General features: G+C 41.7%; 1 protein-coding gene across 5 annotated transcripts in view; it reads left to right on the top strand.

Annotated features, from left to right (window-relative positions):
- Nucleotides 1-24,064, top strand: part of LOC139579589 (uncharacterized) — a 69,049-nt gene that overhangs the window by 11,673 nt on the left and 33,312 nt on the right. For 4 of the 5 annotated variants that reach the window (XM_071408348.1, XM_071408347.1, XM_071408345.1 and 1 more), the window contains exons 2-9: nt 12,021-12,132; nt 12,332-12,649; nt 12,897-13,325; nt 13,595-14,026; nt 14,242-14,676; nt 14,892-15,323; nt 15,620-16,054; nt 21,822-22,253. In XM_071408348.1, the coding sequence (XP_071264449.1) occupies nt 12,363-12,649; nt 12,897-13,325; nt 13,595-14,026; nt 14,242-14,676; nt 14,892-15,323; nt 15,620-16,054; nt 21,822-22,253 (2,882 nt within the window). In that variant the 5' untranslated portion in view covers nt 12,021-12,132; nt 12,332-12,362. The remainder of the gene's footprint in view (nt 1-12,020; nt 12,133-12,331; nt 12,650-12,896; nt 13,326-13,594; nt 14,027-14,241; nt 14,677-14,891; nt 15,324-15,619; nt 16,055-21,821; nt 22,254-24,064) is intronic. The other variant, XM_071408346.1, reaches the window with a different exon arrangement.

The raw sequence follows: 24,064 nt of genomic DNA, 5'->3' as shown, positions 1-24,064 counted from the left end.
TCATATAGTAGTGTATAATGGCCCATATAGTGGTGTATAATGGCCCATATATTAGTGTAAAATGGCCCATATAGCAGTGTATAATATCCCATATGGTAGTGTATAATGGCCCATATAGTAGTGTATAATGGCCCATATAGTAGTGTATAATGGCCCATATAGTAGTGTATAATGGCCCATATAGAAGTGAATAATGGCCCATATAGTAGTGTATAATGGCCCATATAGTGGTGTATAATATCCCATATAGTAGTGTATAATGGCCCATATAGTAGTGTATAATATTCCATATAGTAGTGTATAATGGCCCATATAGTAGTGTATAATGGCCCATATAGTAGTGTATAATGGCCCATATAGAAGTGAATAATGGCCCATATAGTAGTGTATAGTGGCCCATATAGTAGTGTAACATGGCCCATATAGTAGTGTATAATGTGGTCTAGTGTATTTGGTTGGCTGTTTCATATAGTAGTGTATAATGGCCCAAATAGTGGTGTATAATGGCCCATGTAGTAGTGTATAATGTCACATATAGCAGTGTATAATGGCCCATATAGTAGTTTATAATGGCCCATGTAGTAGTGTATAATGGCCCATATAGTAGTGTATAATGGCCCATATAGTAGTGTATAATGCGGTCTAGTGTATTTGGTTGGCTGGCCCATATAGTAGTGTATAATGGCCCATATAGTAGTGTATAATGTGTTCTAGTGTATTTGGTTGGCTGGTCCATATAGTAGTGTATAATGGCCCATATAGTAGTGTATAATGGCCCATATAGTAGTGTATAATGTCCCATATAGCAGTGTATAATAGCCCATATAGTAGTGTATAATGGCCCATATAGTAGTGTATAATAGCCCATATAGTAGTGTATAATGGCCCATATAGCAGTGTATAATAGCCCATATAGTAGTGTATAATGGCCCATATAGCAGTGTATAATGGCCCATATAGTAGTGTATAATAGCCCATATAGTAGTGTATAATGGCCCATATAGCAGTGTATAATAGCCCATATAGTAGTGTATAATGGCCCATATAGTAGTGTATAATAGCCCATATAGTAGTGTATAATGGCCCATATAGCAGTGTATAATAGCCCATATAGTAGTGTATAATAGCCCATATAGTAGTGTATAATGGCCCATCTAGTAGTGTATAATAGCCCATCTAGTAGTGTATAATGGCCCATATAGCAGTGTATAATGGCCCATATAGTAGTGTATAATGGCCCATATAGCAGTGCATAATGGCCCATATTGTAGTGTTTTAATGGCCCATATAGTAGTGTATAATGGCCCATATAGTAGTGTATAATGGCCCATATAGTAGTGTATAATGGCCCATATAGCAGTGTATAATGGTCTAGGGTACATCTATAATTCTTCTTCATGTCTGCAGCTGACAACTCAATACAGGAAACCTCAGTGGTTTCGAAGCACCTGGTTTACTTCTCTTCTCGGAACTCAGTCTCGCCTAATCTTCTGAGAAATAGATCAACTTGTTTTCTTCAAACCCACACAGACATGTTCCATCTTAACCTAACGGTAGACCTACAATAGACCTACTTAACGGTAGACCTACAATCCGCAGTATTTACAACTGTTGAATGGCAACTGATTTTTAGAATAGAAAACCCTCATGAGCCCAGTTACCGACACCTGTCATAACAGAGCTGACAAGTCTCACCCATTGGAGGTGAGACACGCCCGACACCTGTCATAACAGAGCTGACAAGTCTCACCCATTGGCGGTGAGACACGCCTGACACCTGTCATAACAGAGCTGACAAGTCTCACCCATTGGCGGTGAGACACGCCTGACACCTGTCATAACAGAGCTGACAAGTCTCACCCATTGGAGGTGAGACACGCCTGACACCTGTCATAACAGAGCTGACAACTATCACCCATTGGAGGTGAGACACGCATTTGACCCTCTAATCATGACATAACTCTTATATTTCACCCAAATACTTTCTTAGTCTCCAAAGTAATAACCATGTCGTAGTCTGATAGTGTAATAACCATGTCGTAACCTGATAGTGTAATAACCATGTCGTAGTCTGATAGTGTAATAACCATGTCGTAACCTGATAGTGTAATAACCATGACGTAGCCTGATAGTGTAATAACCATGACGTAGCCTGATAGTGTAATAACCATGTCGTAACCTGATAGTGTAATAACCATGTCGTAACCTGATAGCGTAATAACCATGTCGTAGCCTGATAGTGTAATAAACATGTCGTAGCCTGATAGTGAAGGGCAGGCTAACTGCAATAAAGAGAGGAGGGAAACCCCGTTCAAAGACACTTTAATATTTAGACTGTATTCAGCTAAAACTGATCATTCAGACTTTATATACTAGAACATGTTATAATAGTGCATGAAGTGTCCTTCTAGAACAGACTGGATGTTAAACTGCTGAAGCTTCTAAGTTAAAGCATCAGACTCAGACTGCAACAGACCACTGACTGCTCACTGCTGTAGATCATTCATTCAGCAAGCAGCCTGGAAACTCCAGAGAGAAGTTCTGCATCATAGTTAACACGTCATTACATTACATTTACATTTATGTCATTTAGCAGACGCTCTTATCCAGAGCAACTTACAAGTTGGAGATTATAACTCCTGTAGCTTTTAGTAGACCGACCGACCGGCTTCATTCATAATGCATGAATGAAATGATAGTCATTGCCCGGGACTAAACTGACTGGGGCATGTTCTCTGAACAGGACCCAACGTTTTGGAACGTTCAGATGTTATGAACAAACATGCCTCTCTGACATTTAGAATAGTGATTCAGTTCGGCTCTTTATCTGGTAATTCTATCTGTAACATTCGACAACGTTTGGCGAATGAACGTTGCCCTGAGGTGTATTCATTAGGATCCAAACGAACACAAACCGTCCGAAACAGGGAGGGACTAACCTGAACTTGTCCAGTGAGAAATACTCCTTTTTGTTGCAAAACGTTTTGCTACGATCTGCACGATTGAATACACCCATGGGAAGTATGAGACAGCTTACCTGCTGGTGACGACTACAACAAAACCATTTTCAGTAGCCAAACGCTGTCGAGTGTGGCAGATAGAAATGTCATGCATAGACGTGATTCCTTCTTCTAAATGTCCGAGGCATGTTTGTCTACTTGTTACCGGAAACCCTGTTACTGAAGGCATATGTATCTATAATCCGTTGTTCATCAGGCCGGATTGTGTGTGGATATCTTTAGAAAATACTGTATAGAAACCGTCTGAACAGAACTTTTCTCCAAACCGGCACCTATAACTGCTGTATTAGGCTACGAGGAAGTGCGTCTTGAGCGCTGTCTACCAAAGCCAAGGTGCCGGTTTGGAGAAACGTTCGGTTCAGACGGTTTCTATAGGTCTACAGATATCCACACATGATAGAACCCTGACCAACGGACAAGGAGTTACGGATTATCGATATTCAGTAACAGGATTTTAGGAAACAAGTAACCTACCCGCCTACATAATTTTGCCAGTTATTTTCCAGGCTTCACATTGTAGCCACCGAGGACGCCAATGCACGCATGCGCAGCGTCCTATATCGGGGTAACCATAGAAACAAGAATGTATTGAAGATCGTCTCCATTCAAGTCAATGACGTCATAATGGGTGGACTGGCGGCCATTTTGAGTGTTCCCATGGTTCAGAATGTACAGGTTCGGAATGTACAGGTTCAGAATGTACAGGTTCAGACAAGAGGATTATAATATCCCATAACTCTTTGTGCTACTAGTTTAAATAATCTACAGCTACTTTACCACTGGTCACGTTTTCAATGTTTATCTTATAGAATCCATCAATGGTGATGGTCCCATTCATTAGATCATTTTCAAACGCTTCCGTATTTACTTTGTCTGGATCTTCCCATCTTCAACCTGACCAGCTAGCTATGTCAGCTATGTATGAATAAGATGTGTCTTGTATGCTAAAATTAGCTAGCAGGCTAGATGGTTGTCTTCAACCTGACCAGCTAGCTATGTCAGCTGTGTATGAATAAGATGTATCTTATATGCTAACGTTAGCTAGCAGGCTAGATGGTTGACTTCAACCCATCTTCAACCTGACCAGCTAGCTATGTCAGCTATGTATGAATAAGATGTTTCTTATATGCTAACGTTAGCTAGCAGGCTAGATAGTTGTCTTCAACCTGACCAGCTAGCTATGTCAGCTATGTATGAATAAGATGTATCTTATATGCTAACGTTAGCTAGCAGGCTAGATAGTTGTCTTCAACCTGACCAGCTAGCTATGTCAGCTATGTATGAATAAGATGTGTCTTATATGCTAACGTTAGCTAGCAGGCTAGATGGTTGTCTTCAACCCATCTTCAACCTGATCAGCTAGCTATGTATGAAAAATATGTATCTTATATGCTAGCGTTAGCTAGCAGGCTAGATGTTGTCTTTTTTCTGACATTCTCTTATGATCTGCTTCTGACCGCTTGCCTCCCGTCCCTGTCCCCCAGCAGACAATTACCCTGCCCCCACCCCAACGGACATGTATTATTATCTGTTGCTGCTTTTTACTTCCTGGCATGGGTCTGAATTGAAGACGGGAAGGTTAACAATGTCATAATAATGAGGAGGCTCAGGCGTTGTAGCTACGCTGCAGCGTAGCTTTATTATGATGGCATGTTAAATAGAGATTTGTGTCATCGTGTTCCTTGACGAAGGCTATGCTGAAACGTGTCAGAGCTTTTATAGATATTGTTCTATTGAACATGCCATCATAACAAATGCATTGTAACTTGTTTTCAGTGTTTTTAGTGCCCCTCGGTCCTTCTTGTTTTTGATGACCATTTATCCCCAAAATATCACCTTCAATCTATGAAGATCTACCAGTGTAGCTTTCTATCCTGATTTTCTCTAGTCCTTTAGATTGGCTTTGATTTGGTGGCACAGTGCATTTACATTTACTCTCTCTTCCCTTAAAACCTTTTCTCAATATAGGGGGTGCTGTTTCCACTTTGGAAAATATCGTCTCCAAATTAAACTGCCTCGTACTCAATTCTTGCTCGTACAATATGCATATTATTATTACTATTGGATAGAAAACACTCTCTAGTTTCTAAAACCGTTTGAAATATTTCTCTGAGTGAAACAGAACTCGTTTGGCAGCGAAATTCCTGACGGGTACTGCAAAATCTGAAAATGTTGACTCTGTTCTAGGATCAGTTTAAAACTCTGTATGTATCCTATGGGTCGACATGAACTGCATGCACCTCCCCCTGGATGTCAGTAACCAATGAGAATTGGAATGGAGTTTCTAGGCAGATCTGAGACCTTATAAAAGCCCATGGAATGGGGGGTGCACTCTTTTCAACTTTCTTCATGACGCAGAAGAGGACCTTAGGATGGCGTTTTGAAAAGCTCACGTTATAGGCCTTAGATATATCCTGCTCTGATTTTATTCGGTATAGGTGTTAGAAACATCATAACGAAGTTATTTTAAACCAAGTTATATCAGTTTATGTGATTATATTGCGATTTTCGGAATTTGATTTTTGTTGCGTTTTGAAGATTTGGGCATGTCTGCGCCACATGGCTAATGTTTGCGGCTATTTCCAAAGTTGAAGAGGACGTTCTTCAACCGAGCAACGATTCTTTTGGACAAAGGACAACTTGCCCAAGATTCTGATGGAAGCTCGTCCAAAAGTAAGAGCTATTTATGATGTTGTTCGTATTTCTGTGGAAAAATGTAAAAGGATTTGTCCGCCATTAATTTCGGCACTGGTCTGGCTGTAACGCACACTGTATGTCTAGTAACGTTAATTTTAAAAATCTAACACAGCGGTTGCATTAATAACTAATGCATCTTTCATTTGCTGTCCAACCTGTATTTTTTAGTCAAGTTTACGATTAGTTATCGATTAGATTAGGTGCCTCTCCAAGATGGCGCCGGCCAGAATGCCTGAAATGTTGCTACTGATCACATTGTATAACCACGATTTGTGCTGCTAAATATGCACATTCTCGAACAAAACCTATATGCATTGTGTAATATGATGTTACAGGACTGTCATCTGATGAAGTTTATCCAGGTTAGTCAAAAATAATATATCTTTTGCTGGATTGTTACGATCGCTAACCTTTGCTGCTGGTAAATTGCTTGTGTTTCTGGCTATTGTGGTAAGCTAATATAATGCTATATTGTGTTTTCGCTGTAAAACACTTAAAAAATCTGAAATATTGGCTGGATTCACAAGATGTTGGGCTTTCATTTGCTGTATGCTGTGTATTTTTCAGAAATGCTTTATGATGAGTAATTAGGTATTTGACGTTGGTATCTGTATTTATTCTGGCTCCATCAACGCTATTTCAGATTGCAGCTGCAATGTAGAACTGTGATTTATACCTGAAATATGCACATTTTTCTAACAAAACATATGCTATACAATAAATATGTTATCAGACTGTCATCTGATGAAGTTATTTCTTGGTTAGTGACTACTTATATCATTATGTGGTCGAAATTGTGATAGCTACCTATGCAGGAAAAAAATGGTGGACAAAAAAAAGATGTGTCTTTTGCTATCGTGGTTAGCTAATAGATTTACATATTGTGTCTTCCCTGTAAAACATTTTAAAAATCAGAAATGATGGCTGGATTCACAAGATGTGTATCTTTCATCTGGTGTCTTGGACTTGTGATTTAATGATATTTTGATGCTAGTATTTACTTGTGGCGCTATGCTAGGCTATGCTAGTCAGCCTTTTTACTGATGAGGGTGCTCCCGGATCCGGGATGAGTACCAAGTAGAAGTTAATACCCGTATTTTAGGTTCAAAACCCTGTCACAGATATCAGACACAGCTGAAATGTGAAGCACGGAAGATCACAGAGGGTGCATGGAAACAAAGCTGTAGTCTCCTACCAGAGAGATGTAGAAATGAGGGGACTTTTTCTTACACCCCTCTTGTGTTAGATACAGACGTGCATTCATCTGACTCTGAAATTAAAATGAAGAGTAAAAGATGCAAGAAAGCTCGGCCTAAAAAGCTAAAGAGCTTCATCCCCATGGCCAAACAGGAAACATCACCTGCTGAGCTGCTAAAAACACATGAGAAAAAAATCCTCCTTTTTGGAAAACCTGGAATTGGAAAAACAACAGTCGCCCATCAAATGTTGAACCTCTGGGCAGAGAAATATCACAGAGAACTAGATTACATGTTTTTTTTTGGTGTGAGAGACATTTCACACAGAAAACATATGAGCCTGGAGGACCTTCTCTTTAACATGTACAGTGAGCCAGAAGAAAGCAAAGAAGAAGTGTTACAGGATATTAAGAAGAACTCTGAAAACGTTGTCATCATATTTGATGGAATCACAGACACAGACCTCTCCTCTCTGTCGGTAGTAAAGAACCTCATGGAGAAACTCCTCCCGGATGCAAAGATTGTGATCACATGCAGACCAGATCAATCTGAAGACTTCCTGACAGACTGGCCCACAGACTGGTTCAGAGTGGAGGTGAAAGGGTTCAGTGATGAATCCATCAGGGCTTACTTAACACAGATGCTGAGTGCTGAGCCTGACTCCTTTTCAAATCAAATCAAATCAACTTTTATTTGTCACATACACATGGTTAGCAGATGTTAATGCGAGTGTAGCAAAATGCTTGTGCTTCTAGTTCCAACAATGCAGTAATAACCAACGAGTAATCTAACAACAATTCACAACAACTACCTAATACACAACTACCTTATACACACAAGTGTAAAGGGATAAAGAATATGTACATACAAATATATGAATGAGTGATGGTACAGAACGGCATAGGTACGATGCAGTAGATGGTATCGAGTACAGTATATACATATGAGATGAGTAATGTAGGGTATTTTTAACATTATATTAAGTGGCAATTTTTAAAGTGGCTAGTGATACATTTTTTACATAAATTTTCCATTATTAAAGTGGCTGGAGTTGAGTCAGTATGTTGGCAGCAGCCACTCAATGTTAGTGGTGGCTGTTTAACCTGTTTGGGCTGCAGGGGCAGTATTGAGTAGCTCTGATAAAAGGTGCCCATTTCAAACGGCCTCGTACTCAATTCTTGCTCGTAAAATATGCATATTATTATTACTATTGGATAGAAAACACTCTCTAGTTTCTAAAACCGTTTGAATTATATCTGTGAGTAAAACAGAACTCATTTGGCAGCAAACTTCCTGACCAGGAAGTGGAAAGTCTGAAAACGATGCTCTGTTCTAGGGCCTGCCTATAAATGGGCATGATACGTATTAGTATACATGCACGTCATACACCTTCCACTAGATGTCAAGAGGCAGTGAGAGAAGAAATGGAGTGATTATCTTGGTCTGAGGTGGAATAAATCCTCTTGGAATGACGTGTCACCCATTTCCTGTTTTCTGGAAAGTGCGAGGATGGACCTGGAATTGCCTTCTGGAAAGCTGTCGTTATAGGCGACTACTATCTCCGGCTTTGATTTTATTTGATACATGTGACAATATCATCGTAAAGTATGTTTTTTCAATATAGTTTTATTAGATTATTGAAATTTATTCGGGACGTTAGGCGTGTTGCGTTGTGTGCCTTTGTTCAGGAAGGAGAGCTTCGTGCCACTTGGCTAGTGTGCTTGCTAATTCAAGAGGGACAAAGGACGTTCTAAAACCAAACAACGATTGTTCCCGACAAAGGACCTCTTGTACAACATTCTGATGGAAACTCATCAAAAGTTGGACCCATTTTATGATGCTATTTCATATATCTGTCGAACTGTGTACTATTAGTTTTGCGCCCAGGTTTTGGGCACGCTCTAGCTATAACGTAAGCCTTATGTCAAAAAAGTTATTTTTAGAATTCTAACACTGCGATTGCATTAAGAACTAGTGTATCTATCATTTCCTATACAACATGTATTTTTAGTCATGTTTATAAATAGTTATTTGGTCAGAATATGTGAGTGTCAGATAAATATCCGGACGTTGTGGGAAAAAGATGCTACGTTAGCACAATGTATAACCACTGATTTCAGCTCTAAATATGCACATTTTCGAACAAAACATAAGTGTATGTATAACCTGATGTTATAGGACTGTCATCTGATGAAGCTTATCAAGGGTAGTCAAAAATTATATATCTTTTGCTGGTTTGTTACGATCGCTAACTTTTGCTGCTGGTAAATGGCTTGTGTTTCTGGCTATTGTGGTAAGCTAATATAATGCTATATTGTGTTTTCGCTGTAAAACACTTAAAAAATCTGAAATATTGGCTGGAATCACAAGATGCCTGTCTTTCATTTGCAGTACACCATGTATTTTTCAGAAATGTTTTATGATGAGTATTTAGGTATTTGACGTTGGTGTCTGTAATAACTCTGGCTGCTTCGGTGCTATTTCTGACGGTAGCTGTGATGTTAGCTGCAATGTAAAACTGATTTATACCTCAAATATGCACATTTTTCGAACAAAACATAGATTTATTGTGTAACATGTTATAGGACTGTCATCTGATGAAGTTGTTTCTTGGTTAGTTTGGTTGGATCTTGGTTAGTTATGTTGGTTTTGTGCATGCTACCTGTGCTGTGAAAAATGTCTGTCCTTTTTTGTATTTGGTGGTGAGCTAACATAAATATACGTGGTGTTTTCGCTGTAAAACATTTAAAAAATCGGACATGTTGGCTGGATTCACAAGATGTGTATCTTTCATTAGCTGTATTGGACTTGTTAATGTGTGAAAGTTAAATATTTAAAAATAATATATTTTGAATTTCGCGCCCTGCACTTGAAGTGGCTGTTGTCATAAGTGTACCGGCACCGCCCTGCAGCCATAAGAAGATAACAGTCTGATGGCCTTGAGATAGAAGCTGTTTTTCAGTCTCTCGGTCCCTGCTTCGATGCACCTGTACTGCCCTCGCCTTTTGGATGATAGCGGGGTGAACAGGCAGTGGCTCGGGTGGTTGTTGTCCTTGATGATCTTTATGGGCTTCCTGTGACATCGGGTGGTGTAGGTGTCCTGGAGGGCAGGTAGTTTGCCCCCGGTGATGCGTTGTGCAGACCTCACTACCCTCTGGAGAGCCTTACGGTTGTGGGCGGAGCAGTTGCAGTACCAGGCGGGGATACTGCCCGACAGGATGCTCTCGATTGTGCATCTGTAAAAGTTTGTGAGTGCTGTTGGTGACAAGCCGCCTTCTTCACCACGCTGTCTGTGTGTGTGGACCAATTCAGTTTGTCCGTGATGTGTACGCCGAGGAACTTAAAACTTACGACCCTCTCCACTACTGTCCCGTCGATGTGGATAGGGGGGTATTCCCTCTGCTGTTTCCTGAAGTCCACGATCATCTCCTTTGTTTGTTGACGTTGAGTGTAAGGTTATTTTCCTGAAACCACCTTCCGAGGGCCCTCACCTCCTCCCTGTAGGCCGTCTCGTCGTTTTTGTTTTTGGTAATCAAGCCTACCACTGTAGTGTTGTCTGCAAACTTGATGATTGAGTTGGAGGCGTGCATGGCCACGCAGTCGATGGTGAACAGGGAGTACAGGAGAGAGCTCAGAACGCACCCTTGTGGGGCCCCAGTGTTGAGGATCAGCGGGGTGGAGAAGTTGTTGCCTACCCTCATCACCTGGGGGCGGCCCGTCAGGAAGTCCAGTACCCAGTTGCACAGGGCGAGGTCGTGACCCAGGGTCCCGAGCTTGATGACGAGTTTGGAGGGTACTATGGTGTTAAATGCTGAGCTGTAGTCGATGAACAGCATTCTCACATAGGTATTCCTCTTGTCCAGATGGGTTAGGGCAGTGTGCAGCGTGGTTGCGATTGCGTCGTCTGTGGACGTATTGGGGCGGTAAGAAAATTGTAGTGGGTCTAGGGTGTCAGGTAGGGTGGAGGTAATATGGTCCTTGACTAGTCTCTCAAAGCACTTCATGATGACGGAAGTGAGTGCTACAGGGCGGTAGTCGTTTAGCTCAGTTACCTTAGCTTTCTTGGGAACAGGGACAATGCTGGCCCTCTTGAAGCATGTGGGAACAGTAGACTGGGATAAGGATTGATTGAATTTGTCCGTAAACACACCAGCCAGCTGGTCTGCGCATGCTCTGAGGACGCGGCTGGGGATGCCGTCTGGGCCTGCATTCTTGTGAGGGTTAACACGTTTAAATGTTTTTCTCACGTCGGGTGCAGTGAAGGAGAGCCCGCAGGTTTTGGTAGCAAGCCGTGTCATTGGCGCTGTATTGTCCTCAAAGCGAGCAAAAAAGTTATTTAGTCTGTCTGGGAGCAAGACATCCTGGTCCGCGACGGGGCTGGTTTTCTTTTTGTAATCCGTGATTGACTGTAGACCCTGCCACATACCTCTTGTGTCTGAGCCGTTGAATTGCGAATCTACTTTGTCTCTATACTGACGCTTAGCTTGTTTGATTGCCTTGCGGAGGGAATAGCTACACTGTTTGTATTCGGTCATGTTGAGCAGTGTGTTAAACTTGACAACACTGAGTTGTGAACAAAGCAGTGTCCATTTTTGCATTCTTGGGGGCATTCATGGTTAAGATTTCACCCACAGCGTCAGACACCTACTATGCATTTCTCCACTACACAATGCAGGAGTTCTTTGGTGCCCTTTGGCTCTTACAGAATCCAGACAAAATCCGAGAGGTTCTAGAGAAGTGCCAGACTGAAGAATGGAAACACACAAAACACTTTCCTGTGTGGCCTTCTGAATGAGAGGAATATTAGATTGGTAAACGGTCTAGTTACAGCTCAACAGATCAAGAAGACGTCAGATTGGTTCTTCAAGGAAGTGGTGAACACATTTCTTCCATCTCAAACAAACCAAGATCATGAAGAAGGTGGTGCTCCTGAGATAGATGTTCTGTTTGTGTCAGTGCTTGTATGAATATCAGTCTTCTGAGGCCTGTCTGCTTCTCCTGGACAAACTGGACTATCATCTAGACCTGAGTGGAGAACATCTTGATCCTCACCAGTGCTGTGCAGTCTCATGTCTTTTAACTTGTGTCTTATCTCTTATGTGACCAGTGACCAGTCAGTCGGCAGAGAGAAAGGTTGACTTGGACCTGAACGGCTGCACTGTGTCAGACCAAGGAGTAAGGCAGATACTGGGCTCTCTGAAGAACGTCAGACACCTTGGGTAATATTTGTGTTATCTAATTCACCAGTTTATTTCCAATTAACAAGTAAAAGAAAGAGAAATTGGGATGAAGCAACCCATCTTTAAAAAATATATCTTATATTCTCTTCCATTCAGATACTGAGTTATAAACACTTCTGTGTCATGCTACTTTGAAATAATCTGTTTAATCTAATTTCTAATCTATTATCTTTTAAAGACCATCCTCTGATGATTCATCTGACCCCTCAATGTTCTGTCAACTCTGGACAACTTTGCTGGGCAGTGAGGCAGAGATGGACTTCACCACTTTACTTGGTCTCTGTGGAAATGAGTTGCACCTTCCAGTTCAGGGTGAAAGACGAGTGTTTGAGAGAGCAGAAGAAGTGATGAAACAGAGTCAAGAGGGGGTTCATCTCTCTCTACACTGGGATCAGAGAACTGTTCTCAGTGAAGGTCTCAGGGATCAGAGAACTGTTCTCAGTGAACCTCTCAGCAAGACCATTTTAAAATGTCTACCTAATATCAACAAGCTCAGGTGAGTGTTTCCATAGCCAATATTTTCTCAATGTCTTCGTGACTATTACTTTATTTAAGTCAATTGAGAACATATTGTTCTATTTCCAATGACAACCTATCAAAAGGCTAAGACGGACAAATAAGACATTACAACAGCACAACAAGATGGACACACATGACAACAGTATTCAGTCTATTAGAGGCAGCAGTCACATTCTCCCTGCTTCTATCTGAACATAGATATTCTTATGTTTTATGGGTCACAGGTTTACCCCTCTACAGCATCAGAGAGGATCCCCTGAAAAACTGGACACAGAAGAGAAAGCAGTCCTACTAGATTTGTGTCTACAAGCAGCACTATATCACAGAGAAAAGTTCCAGAGAACTGTGAATACACTTCTGTCACTGTTCTCTGTGTATCAAACTGAGAGATATGACATCCTGCTGGATCTGTACTCTCATGTGAAGGGCTATGAGACTCAAACAGGCAGGAGTGTCCTTCCAGCATTACAGCCAGTTTACCAGTCAGCTTCTGCAGTCTGGTCCATAGACCTCTCAAAGAGAAAGGCCTCCCTCCTCCTAGAAGTGCTGAAACTCCAACCAGAGAAGAAACCAGTAGAGCTGAAGGGCTGGTCAGATGAAGAGAGTGAAGTGAGGAGTTTCCTTCAGTGTCTGTCCTACATATCACAGCTGAGGTGAGTTGGATCAGTGCAGTTCAGATATTGTAGTTGTCTGTCCCTTATAGAGGAAGCTTGTAGATTTCTGCAGTAACTTAATAAACTAAACAGAAACATACTGTTTGGAAAATATGGGATCTTTGCAGTCAGGATTTTAAAGAACAATTTATGTGGATGATGAGTTTAGAAAGATAGTCATTGTATTTTACCCACCATAATGTGACCATCAGAAATGCATATCAAGTCTCTCACATATTAATCTATTTGTTGTTCAACTGTTCTTGTAGTTTTGCTCCACCACAGGATCAGAGAAGATCCCCTGAAGAGAGGACAAAGAGAGAGAAGACATTCCTGCTGAATCTGTGTCTTCAAGCAGCTCTCCATGAGAGAGGAACCATACAAACAACTGTAGAGAAAGTGTTGTCACTGTCTGAAGTATATCGCAATCTGAAATATAATTTCCTGCTGGATCTGTACTCACATTTGAAGGACTATGAGACTCAAACTGGCAGGAGTGTCCTTCCAGTATTACAGCCAGTTTTCCAGTCAGCCAGTCCTGCAATCTGGTCCATAGACCTCTCAGAGAGAAAGGCCTCCCTCCTCCTAGAAGTGCTGAAACTCCAACCAGAGAAGAAACCAGTACAGCTGAAGGTCTGGTCAGATGAAGAGAGTGAAGTGAGGAGTTTCCTTCAGTGTCTGTCCTACATCTCACAGCTGAGGTGAGTTGGTTTTCATAGTAATGTTTTCTCATGTTTATGATGTAACAATACTCTAATAATGTCTACATGTTTCAACATGTTAATTTTGTCTCTTGTTTGTCCTCAGTTCAGTATTAACTAATGTCTGAGTTTTGTTATTTATTAGTTAAAATTGATTGTGTACACATCACACAGTGTCAGATTGTCTGAATAAGCTGTCACTGTCCTTGTGGCAGCTTTAGTCCGTGGTGGTCTGAACACTCAAAGCGGATCAAGTTCCTGATGGATCTCCTGTCTCAAGCAGCAAAGTGGGAGGAGCAGACAGGAGAGAAGAAACTGAAGCTGGTATCATCAGTGTGTACTTACAGAAACTTTCCTTTTCTCAATGGAGACAATTCTAAACAGAGTGATTTCCTGCTGGATCTGTACTCACATGTGAAGGACTATAAGACTCAAACAGGCAGGAGTGTCCTTCCAGCATTACAGCCAGTTTACCAGTCAGCCAGTCCTGCAGTCTGGTCCATAGACCTCTCAGAGAGAAAGGCCTCCCTCCTCCTAGAAGTGCTGAAACTCCAACCAGAGAAGAAACCAGTAGAGCTGAAGGGCTGGTCAGATGAAGAGAGTGAAGTGAGGAGTTTCCTTCAGTGTCTGCCCTACATCTCACAGCTGAGGTGAGTTGGTTTTCACAGTAATGTTTTCTCATGTTTATGATGTAACAATACTCTAATAATGTCTACATGTTTCAACATGTTAATTTTGTCTCTTGTTTGTCCTCAGTTCAGTATTAACTAATGTCTGGGTTTTGTTATTTATTAGTTAAAATTGATTGTGTACACATCACACAGTGTCAGATTGTCTGGATCAGCTGTTACTGTCCTTGTTGCAGTTTCTATCCAGACTGGTCTGATCCCTCAAAGCTGATCAAGTTCCTGGTGGATCTCCTGTCTCAAGCAGCAGAGTGGGAGGAGCAGACAGGAGAGAAGACACTGAAGCTGGTATCATCAGTGTGTACTTCCAGCACCTTTCCTTTTGCCTATGGAGACACTTCTAAACACAGTGATTTCCTGCTGGATCTGTACTCATATGTGAAGGACTATGAGACTCAAACAGGCAGGAGTGTCCTTCCAGCATTACAGCCAGTTTACCAGTCAGCTCCTGCAGTCTGGTCCATAGACCTCTCAGAGAGAAAGGCCTCCCTCCTCCTAGAAGTGCTGAAACTCCAACCAGAGAAGAAACCAATAGAGCTGAAGGACTGTTCAGATGAAGAGAGTGAAGTGAGGAGTTTCCTTCAGTGTCTGCCCTACACCTCACAGCTGATGTGAGTCTGAACATGTGTGGTGGTTAGTGATTATGTGATGCTAGTGGTTATTATCTTGTAGAAACATTTGACATATAAAACTTCAAGTGTTGGTGAATCTGGTTTTCATAATGATGTTTTCTCATGTTTATGATCTAATAATATCTACATGTTTCATTATGTTAATTTTGTCCCTTGTTTGTCCTCAGTTCAGTATTAACTAATGTCAGAGTTTTTTTTTTACTAGTTAAAATTGATTGTGTACACATCACACAGTGTCAGATTGTCTGGATCAGCTGTTACTGTCCTTGTTGCAGTTTCTGTCCACGGGGGTCTGATCCCTCAAAGCGGATCAAGTTCCTAGTGGATCTCCTGTCTCAAGCAGCAGAGTGGGAGGAGCAGACAGGAGAGAAGACACTGAAGCTGGTATCATCAGTGTGTACTTCCAGCACCTTTCCTTTTCCCTATGGACACAATTGTAAACACAGTGATTTCCTGCTGGATCTGTACTCACATTTGAAGGACTATGAGACTCAAACAGGCAGGAGTGTCTTTCCAGCATTACAGACAGTTTACCAGTCAGCCAATCCTGCAGTCTGGTCCATAGACCTCTCAAAAAGAAATGCCTCCCTCCTCCTAGAAGTGCTGAAACTCCAACCAGAGAAGAAACCAGTAAAGCTGAGAGGCTGGTCAGATGAAGAGAGTGAAGTGAGGAGTTTCCTTCAGTGTCTGCCCTACATCTCACAGCTGAGGTGAGTCTGAACATGTGTGGTGGTTAGTGATTATGTGATGCTAGTGGTTATTATCTTGTAGAAACATTTGACATATAACACTTCAAGTGTTGGTAGATCTTGTAGCGGTATTATTAGAGAGGGGTAAAGGTAAAGATTTTGTTGGGGCGCCAGGCAGGTATTAACCCTGCAGAAAGGTAAATAGTAGGATAGAGAGAGACCCACTACCAGACACACACACATCAGCAGAAGAGACTGTCTCGAGTGTAGCCTGTTAGCCAGATAGCCAGTGGAGAGAAAAGATAAGACACACCATATAAAACACCCATCACAGCACAGGGGTAACCCCACCAATAATACCTCATACAATAATGATGGCAGAGCAATTTAACGGCAACTTCATAGAAACAATTTACAAGAAAGAACCCAGTCATCAACATTAGAGGATTTGCAGTATTCTGTATTACCTCCCAGTGGAGGAGTGCAGAGGGTATGCATGGTGGAGGGTCATAGACAAACAAAGGCCTTAAAATGTCCACAATGTTCTGGGCCACATGTTATTAGTACCACATCAATACAGTACAGATATGGAAGAGAGAGATGGGGGAAGAGAGAGAGGGACGAGAGAGGGAGAGAGAGGGAAGAGAATGAGAGAGGGGGAAGAGAGGGAGAGCGATGGGGAAGAGGGAAGCGAGAGGGGAAGAGAGAGGGGGGGAGAGAAGAAGGAGAGGGGGGAGAGAAGAAGGAGAGAGGGAAGAGATTGAGAAGGAGAAGAGATGGTGCAAGAGAGACAGGGAAGAGAGGGAGAGAGATGGGAAGAGAGAGAGAGAGAGAGGGAAGAGGGGAAGAGAGGGAGAGAGAGAGGCAGATAGAGAGTGGAAGGGAGAGAGCGGGAGAGAGGGGAAGAGAGGGAGAGAGACAGGGGAAGAGAGAGAGGGGAAGGAGAGAGAGGGAGAGAGACAGGGGAAGAGAGAGAGCGGAAGGAGAAAGAGGGGAAGGAGAGAGAGGGGAAGGAGAGAGGAAAGAGAGAGTGGGAAGTGGAAAGAGAGAGGGAGGAGAGAAAGAGGGAGATGGAAGAGAGAGAGAGGGGGAGGGAAAATACAGAGGGAGAGAAGGAAGAGTGAAAGAGGGAGAGAGGGAAAGGGGAGAGAAAAGAGAGAAGAGAGAGGGAGGTAGAGAGGGAAGAGAGAGGAGCGAAAGAGGGAGAGAGGGAAGAGGGAGATAAGGGAGAGAGAGAGAGAGAGAGGGGAAGAGAGAGAGAGGGGAAAGAGGGGAAGAGAGGGAGAGAGGGGATGAGAGGGAGAGAGAGAGGGGGGAAGAGAGAGAGGGAGAGAGAGGGGAAGAGAGAGAGAGGTAGAGAGAGGGGAAGGAGAGAGGAAAGAGAGAGAGAGGGGGAAGAGAGAGGGAGAGAGAGAAAAGAGAGAGGGAGAGAGGGAAAGAGGGAAAGAGGGAGAAAGAGAAGAGAGTGAGAGGGGGAAGAGGGAGAGAGAAGAGGGAAGAGAGGGAGAGAGGGATGTCAACAGTCTTCAGAAAGTTATTTGAGGCTTCAATTGTTGAAGAAGAGCTGTTTAAACAAGTGGAGGCCAATGAGTTGTTTACTGCGCGGTCACGCGGGCGAGCCGTTCCTGCTTTTTCCTCTGTAATTAATACGCTGTTGTCCGGTTGAAAAATTAATGAAGACTTATTATAAAAATACCCTAAGGATTGATTGTAAACATCGTTTGACATGTTTCTACGAACTGTAATGGAACTTTTTTGACCTTTAAACTGGATTTGGCGCTCGCGCATTGTGCACATGGAATAGTGAACTAAAGGTGTGAACAAAATGGCAGTTTTTGGACATAAAGATGGACTTTATCGAACAAAACAAACATTTCTTGTGGAAGTGGGAGTTCTGGGAGTGCATTCCGACGAAGATCAGCAAAGGTAAGAGAATATTTATAACGCAATTTCTGACTTTTGTTGACTCCAAACTGTATAGCTTTGATGCCTGAGTGCTGTACTCAGAATATTGAACAATGTGCTTTCGCCGTAAAGCTGTTTTGAAATCTGACAAAGCGTTTGCATAAGAACAAGTTTATCTTTAATTCCATGTAAAAACTTTTATCAACGTTTATAATGTGTATTTCTATAAATTGATGTGGCTGTCTGCAAATTCACCGGAGGTTTTTGTTTATTTCTGAACATGGCGCCAATGTAAACTGAGGTATTTGGATATAAATATGAACTTTGTCATGACGTTGCCGTCTTTGGGTACAGCAAGCCCCATCCCCCTCTTCCTGCCTCCTACAACTAGGCTGCTGTGGTCAGAGAGGTTGTAAATTCCTCAAAGAGATTATCTCCTCATGGCCACAGTATAGAGACAATTTGAATTTTCATAGAGAACAAAGGAATTTCTTCCACCTCACAGAACTTGAGGTCCGAACAACATTTATGTTCCGGAGAAGGTATAAAAGATCGGTGAAGAATCCAGCTACAAACTGGTCCATTTGTTACAATTTGGTGAAGCTCATGGGAGACGGTGCGGAGACATTACCATAACGCTGTTTATATAATAGCCTCAGAGATGAGGTTTACTTTTGTTGTATATGATGTTGTATATGATGAATGAGTGAGGATGATACTGTTTGTAAAATTATGTAATGTGATTTTGGACTGTTTAATGAAGGAAACTCCAATTCCCTTTTGAGTTTAACTAAATCAGAGGACCGCCCATGAACCCAGTTAGGGTCAGGCATCCTGGGACAGCCCCTTTTCTGCAATTCCGAATAAAACCCCAACTTTGAGAGATTCTCAGTAGACCATGTTTTTCTCCATTACGAGAGAGAGTTCAAAGGTTGTAGACCATTGCTGAATCTTTTAACCTGTTGAGGACAGAGGGCGCTATTTTCACTTTGGGGGAAAATCGTGCCCAATTTAAACGGCCTCGTACTCAATTCTTGCTCGTACAATATGCATATTATTATTACTATTGGATAGAAAACACTCTCTAGTTTCTAAAACCGTTTGAATTATATCTGTGAGTAAAACAGAACTCATTTGGCAGCAAACTTCCTGATCAGGAAGTGGAGAACCTGAAAACGATGCTCTGTTCTAGGGCCTGCCTATAAATGGGCTTGATACGTATTAGTATACATGCACGTCATACACCTTCCACTAGATGTCAATAGGCAGTGAGAGAAGAAATGGAGTGTTTATCTTGGTCTGAGGTGGAATAAAAGCTCTTGGCATGACGTGACACCCATTTCCTGTTTCCTGGAATGCGCGAGAAGGGACCTGGTATTGCCTTCTGGAAAGCTGTCGTTATAGACCGCTAATATCTCCGGCTTTGATTTTATTTGATAAATGTGACAATATCATCGTAAAGTATGTTTTTTCAATATAGTTTTATTAGATTATTGAAATTTATTCGGGACGTTAGGCGTGTTGCTTTGTCTGCGTATGTTCAGGAAGGAGAGCTTCGCGCCACTTTGCTAGCTTTCCGTGCTAATTGACTGGAGAAGAGGACATTCTAAATCCAAACAACGATTGTTCTGGACAAAGGACCCCTTGTACAACATTCTGATGGAAGATCATCAAAAGTAGGACCCATTTTATGATGCTATTTCATATATCTGTCGAACATGTGAACTAGTAGTTTGCGCCCAGATTTTGGGCACGCTCTCGCCATAACGTAAACTGCATGTTGTAATGAAGTTATTTTTAGAATTCTAACACGGCGATTGCATTAACCTGTCTAGCCCCAGCGTTCCGCTAGCGGAACTCCTCCCACATTCCACTGAAAAGGCAGAGCGCGAAATTAAAAAAATATTTTTTTGAAATATTTAACTCTCACACATTAACAAGTCCAATACAGCAAATGAAAGATAAACATCTTGTGAATCCAGTCAACATGTCCGATTTTTAAAATGTTTTACAGCCAAAAAAGCACAGACATTTCTTTCACAGCACAGGTAGCTTGCAGAAAACCAACCAAACTAACCAAGAAACAACTTCATCAGATGACAGTCTTATAACATGTTACACAATAAATCTATGTTTTGTTCGAAAAATTTGCATATTTGAGCTATAAATCAGTTTTACATTGCAGCTACCATCACAGCTACCGTCAACAATAGGACCGAAGCAGCCAGAGTAATTATAGAGACCAACGTGGAATACCTAAATACTCATCATGAAACATTTCTGAAAAATGCATGGTGTACAGCAAATGACAGACAAGCATCTTGTGAATCCAGCCAATATTTCCGATTTTTTTAAGTGTTTTACAGCAAAAACACAATATAGCATTATATTGTGCTTACCACAATAGCCAGAATAGCCTCACAATAGCCAGCCAGAAACACAAGCCATTTACCAGCAGCAAAAGTTAGCGATCGTAACAAACCAGCAAAAGATATATAATTTTTGACTAACCTTGATAAGCTTCATCAGATGACAGTCCTATAACATCAGGTTATACATACACTTATGTTTTGTTCGAAAATGTGCATATTTAGAGCTGAAATCAGTGGTTATACATTGTGCTAACGTAGCATCTTTTTCCCACAACGTCCGGATATTTTTCTGACACTCACATATTCTGACCAAAAAACTATTCATAAACATTACTAAAAAATACATGTTGTATAGGAAATGATAGATACACTAGTTCTTAACTGACTTGCCTAGTTAAATAAAGTTAAAATAAAAACAGGTGTTATTCTCTCATTTTCCACAATAGAAGCCTCAAACAACGTTCTAAATACTGTTGACATCTGCTGGAAGCCTTGGGAAGTGCAATCTGACCCCATAGACACAGCATATTAGTAAGGCATTCACTTATAAAACTACAACCCTCAAAATCTCCCACTTCCTGGTTGGATTTTTCTCAGGTTTTTGCCTGCCATATGAGTTCTATTATACTCACAGACATTATTTTAACAGTTTTGGAAACTTTAGAGTGGTTTCTATCCAAATGTATTACTTATATGCATATCCTAGATTCTGGGCCTGATTAACAAGTAGTTTACTTTGGGCATTCATCCAAGCTACTCAATACTGCCCCCCCCCCCCCTTCCCAAAGAAGTTAACTGCCTTGTTCAGGGGCAGAACAACATATTTTTACCTTGTCAGCTCGGAGATCCGATCTTGCAACCTTTAAGTTACGTTGCAAAGCTCTAACCACTAGTTAGCGTCTGCAGCAACGCACCCTGTCAAACTGCCGCGCCCCCCAGAGAGTGGGAAGAGTAAGAGAGAGAGAGAGAGAGAGGGAAAAGAGAGAGAGGGAAGAGAAAGAGAGAGAGAGAGAGAGAGAGCGAGAGAGAGAGAGGAAAGAGAAAAAAAGAGGGAGGGAAGAGAAAGAGAAAGGGGGAAGAGAAATAGGGAGGGGGAAGAGAGAGGAGAGGGAAGAGAGGGAAGAGAGGATGAGAGAGGGGGGAGAAAGAGAGCGTGGTAAGAGAGAGAGGGAAGAGGGAATATAAACAAGAGTTCTGCAGCTCACACACTATCAATCTGCCCCCCAGAGAGCCTCCTTTCTGACTGCTGATGCAAAGTGGCAGCACACGGTGAAGGCTCCGTATAAAACTACACATGTTGGTGAATCTGGGAACATTTATCAGCCCATTTCCTGACATAATTAATGTTGCATTACTATATGTCACAGATTGTGAATGTCTTTAAAATGAAATACTTTAACAAAGAACCAAAGTACATTACGTAAATGTACAACTACTTCATATATCTTTAACTATGACTGGTTTCATGTGTTTATCTATGTCTGAATCAGTTTTTACTGTCCTTGTTGCAGTTTCTATCCATGGAGGTCTGATACCTCAAAGCAGATCAAGTTCCTGGTGGATCTCCTGTCTCAAGCAGCAGAGTGGGAGGAGCAGACAGGAGAGAAGACACTGAAGCTGGTATCATCAGTGTGGACTTACAGCACCTTTCCTTTTCTCGAGGGAGACATTTCTAGACGGAGTGTTTTCCTGCTGGATCTGTACTCATATGTGAAGGACTATGAGACTCAAACAGGCAGGAGTGTCTTTCCAGCATTACAGCCAGTTTACCAGTCAGCTCCTGAAGTCTGGTCCATAGACCTCTCAGAGAGAAAGGCCTCCCTCCTCCTAGAAGTGCTGAAACTCCAACCAGAGAAGAAACCATTAAAGCTGGAGGGCTGGTCAGATGAAGAAAGTGAAGTGAGGAGTTTCCTTCAGTGTCTGCCCTACATCTCACAGCTGAGGTGAGTCTGAACATGTGTGGTGGTTAGTGATTATGTGATGCTAGTGGTTGTCTTGTAGAAACATTTGACATATAAAACTTCAAGTGTTGGTAAATCTTGTAGCGGTATTGTTAGAGAGAGGTAAAGGTTAAAGATTTTGTTGGGGCGCCAGGCAGGTATTAACCCTGCAGAAAGGAAAAGAGTAGGATAGAGAGAGACCCACTACCAGACACACACACATCAGCAGAAGAGACTGTCTAGAGTGTAGCCTGTTAGCCAGATAGCCAGTGGAGAGAAAAGATAAGACACACCATTTAAAACACCCATCACAGCACAGGGGTAACCCCACCAATAATACCTCATACTATAATGATGGCAGAGCAATTTAACGGCAACTTCATAGAAACAATTTACAAGAAAGAACCCAGTCATCAACATTAGAGGATTTGCAGTATTCTGTATTACCTCCCAGTGGAGGAGTGCAGAGGGTATGAATGGTGGGGGGTCATAGACAAACAAAGGCCTTAAAATGTCCACAATCTTCTGGGCCACATGTCATTAGTACCACACCAATACAGTTCAAATAACAAGACACAATAAACTGGCAAGAAACCTCCCTTTAACTAAAATGTCAACCCAAATACGTCTGGCAGGACAATAATAGTCCAGCCACGTTGAACCTCAAAGGGAAGAGCATTGAAAACAATAATAAAGTCTGCTGCTGTGTAAAGCACTGGAGAGAGACGGGGGGAGAGAGGGGGAAGAGAGGGAGGGAGAGAGAGTTTTGAGTTTTTATAAAACCATTATTTTATACTCAAGTGTTAACATAAATAATGACACACTGCCTTTTCAGAAATGAAACAACAAATGTAATTCCTAAACAAAAATAAATACATAACATATACATTCAACTTATTTCATCAGCAAAAAATAATTTCCCCTCCTCTACAAAACAAAGCGCTCCTTCGTAGGCCCACTTCTCCTCAAACAATAGGAGATCTTTTACAGCTGAGAAGAACTCAAAATCTACTTTTATTCTTGCTTTCACTAATCCTTTAAAAACACATCTTACATCCTGCCCATATCCCGTTTCTATCTTATGTTTCCTACTCAGAAAAATTGACATCTTAGCTTGTCCCAAAATAAAATTTAACATTTGACATTTTCTTTTCTGTTGCTTACTATATTTAAACCCCAAAATAAAAACAGTGTTATTGAAAAACTCCCCTACAGCTTTAAACAAAGATTCCAGCATTTCCACTAGAGGTTTTATCCTCTCACACTCCATAAAACAGTGAAAAATGGTTTCTCTTATATTACAAAAAGGACATCCATCTCTAACATCTGAGTTAATAACAGATACAAAAGCATTAACTGCAATGATGCCATGTAAAACCCTCCATTGCATATCACCAGTACCCTTTTGTAACGGTGGCTTGTACAGTGCTCTCCATTCTGGCTTTACCTTGTCATCAATGCCCAATTTTACCCTCCATGGAGTGTCTTTTCTATTTTTCAATTTATCTTTATTCAACACCTTGACACACCCCCTATACATGTCCTTCCCATTCACCTCATCCAAACCCACCTCCTCCAACCCTCTCAAATCCAGCAATAACGCCTTTCTTTCTGACTCTGGGATATTTGGTGTAATCCCTAGTCTTGGAAATGAGACGTCTTCATCTTGTACCTTCTTCTTGTGGCTACTAAGCATACCCCACTCTTCCGCTGACAGAGCCTTCCTGCAGCTCCCCAGCATTTGTCCGACAATCCTTTCCGACCTCATCCCCAAATGTTCAGCCACCCGTCTTCCATCCATTAAGGCGGGCCCA

The sequence above is a fragment of the Salvelinus alpinus genome, chromosome 6, assembly GCF_045679555.1.
Source record: "Salvelinus alpinus chromosome 6, SLU_Salpinus.1, whole genome shotgun sequence".
In the NCBI taxonomy this organism is placed as follows: domain Eukaryota; kingdom Metazoa; phylum Chordata; class Actinopteri; order Salmoniformes; family Salmonidae; genus Salvelinus; species Salvelinus alpinus.
This window is presented reverse-complemented; position numbering and strand designations above follow the sequence as displayed.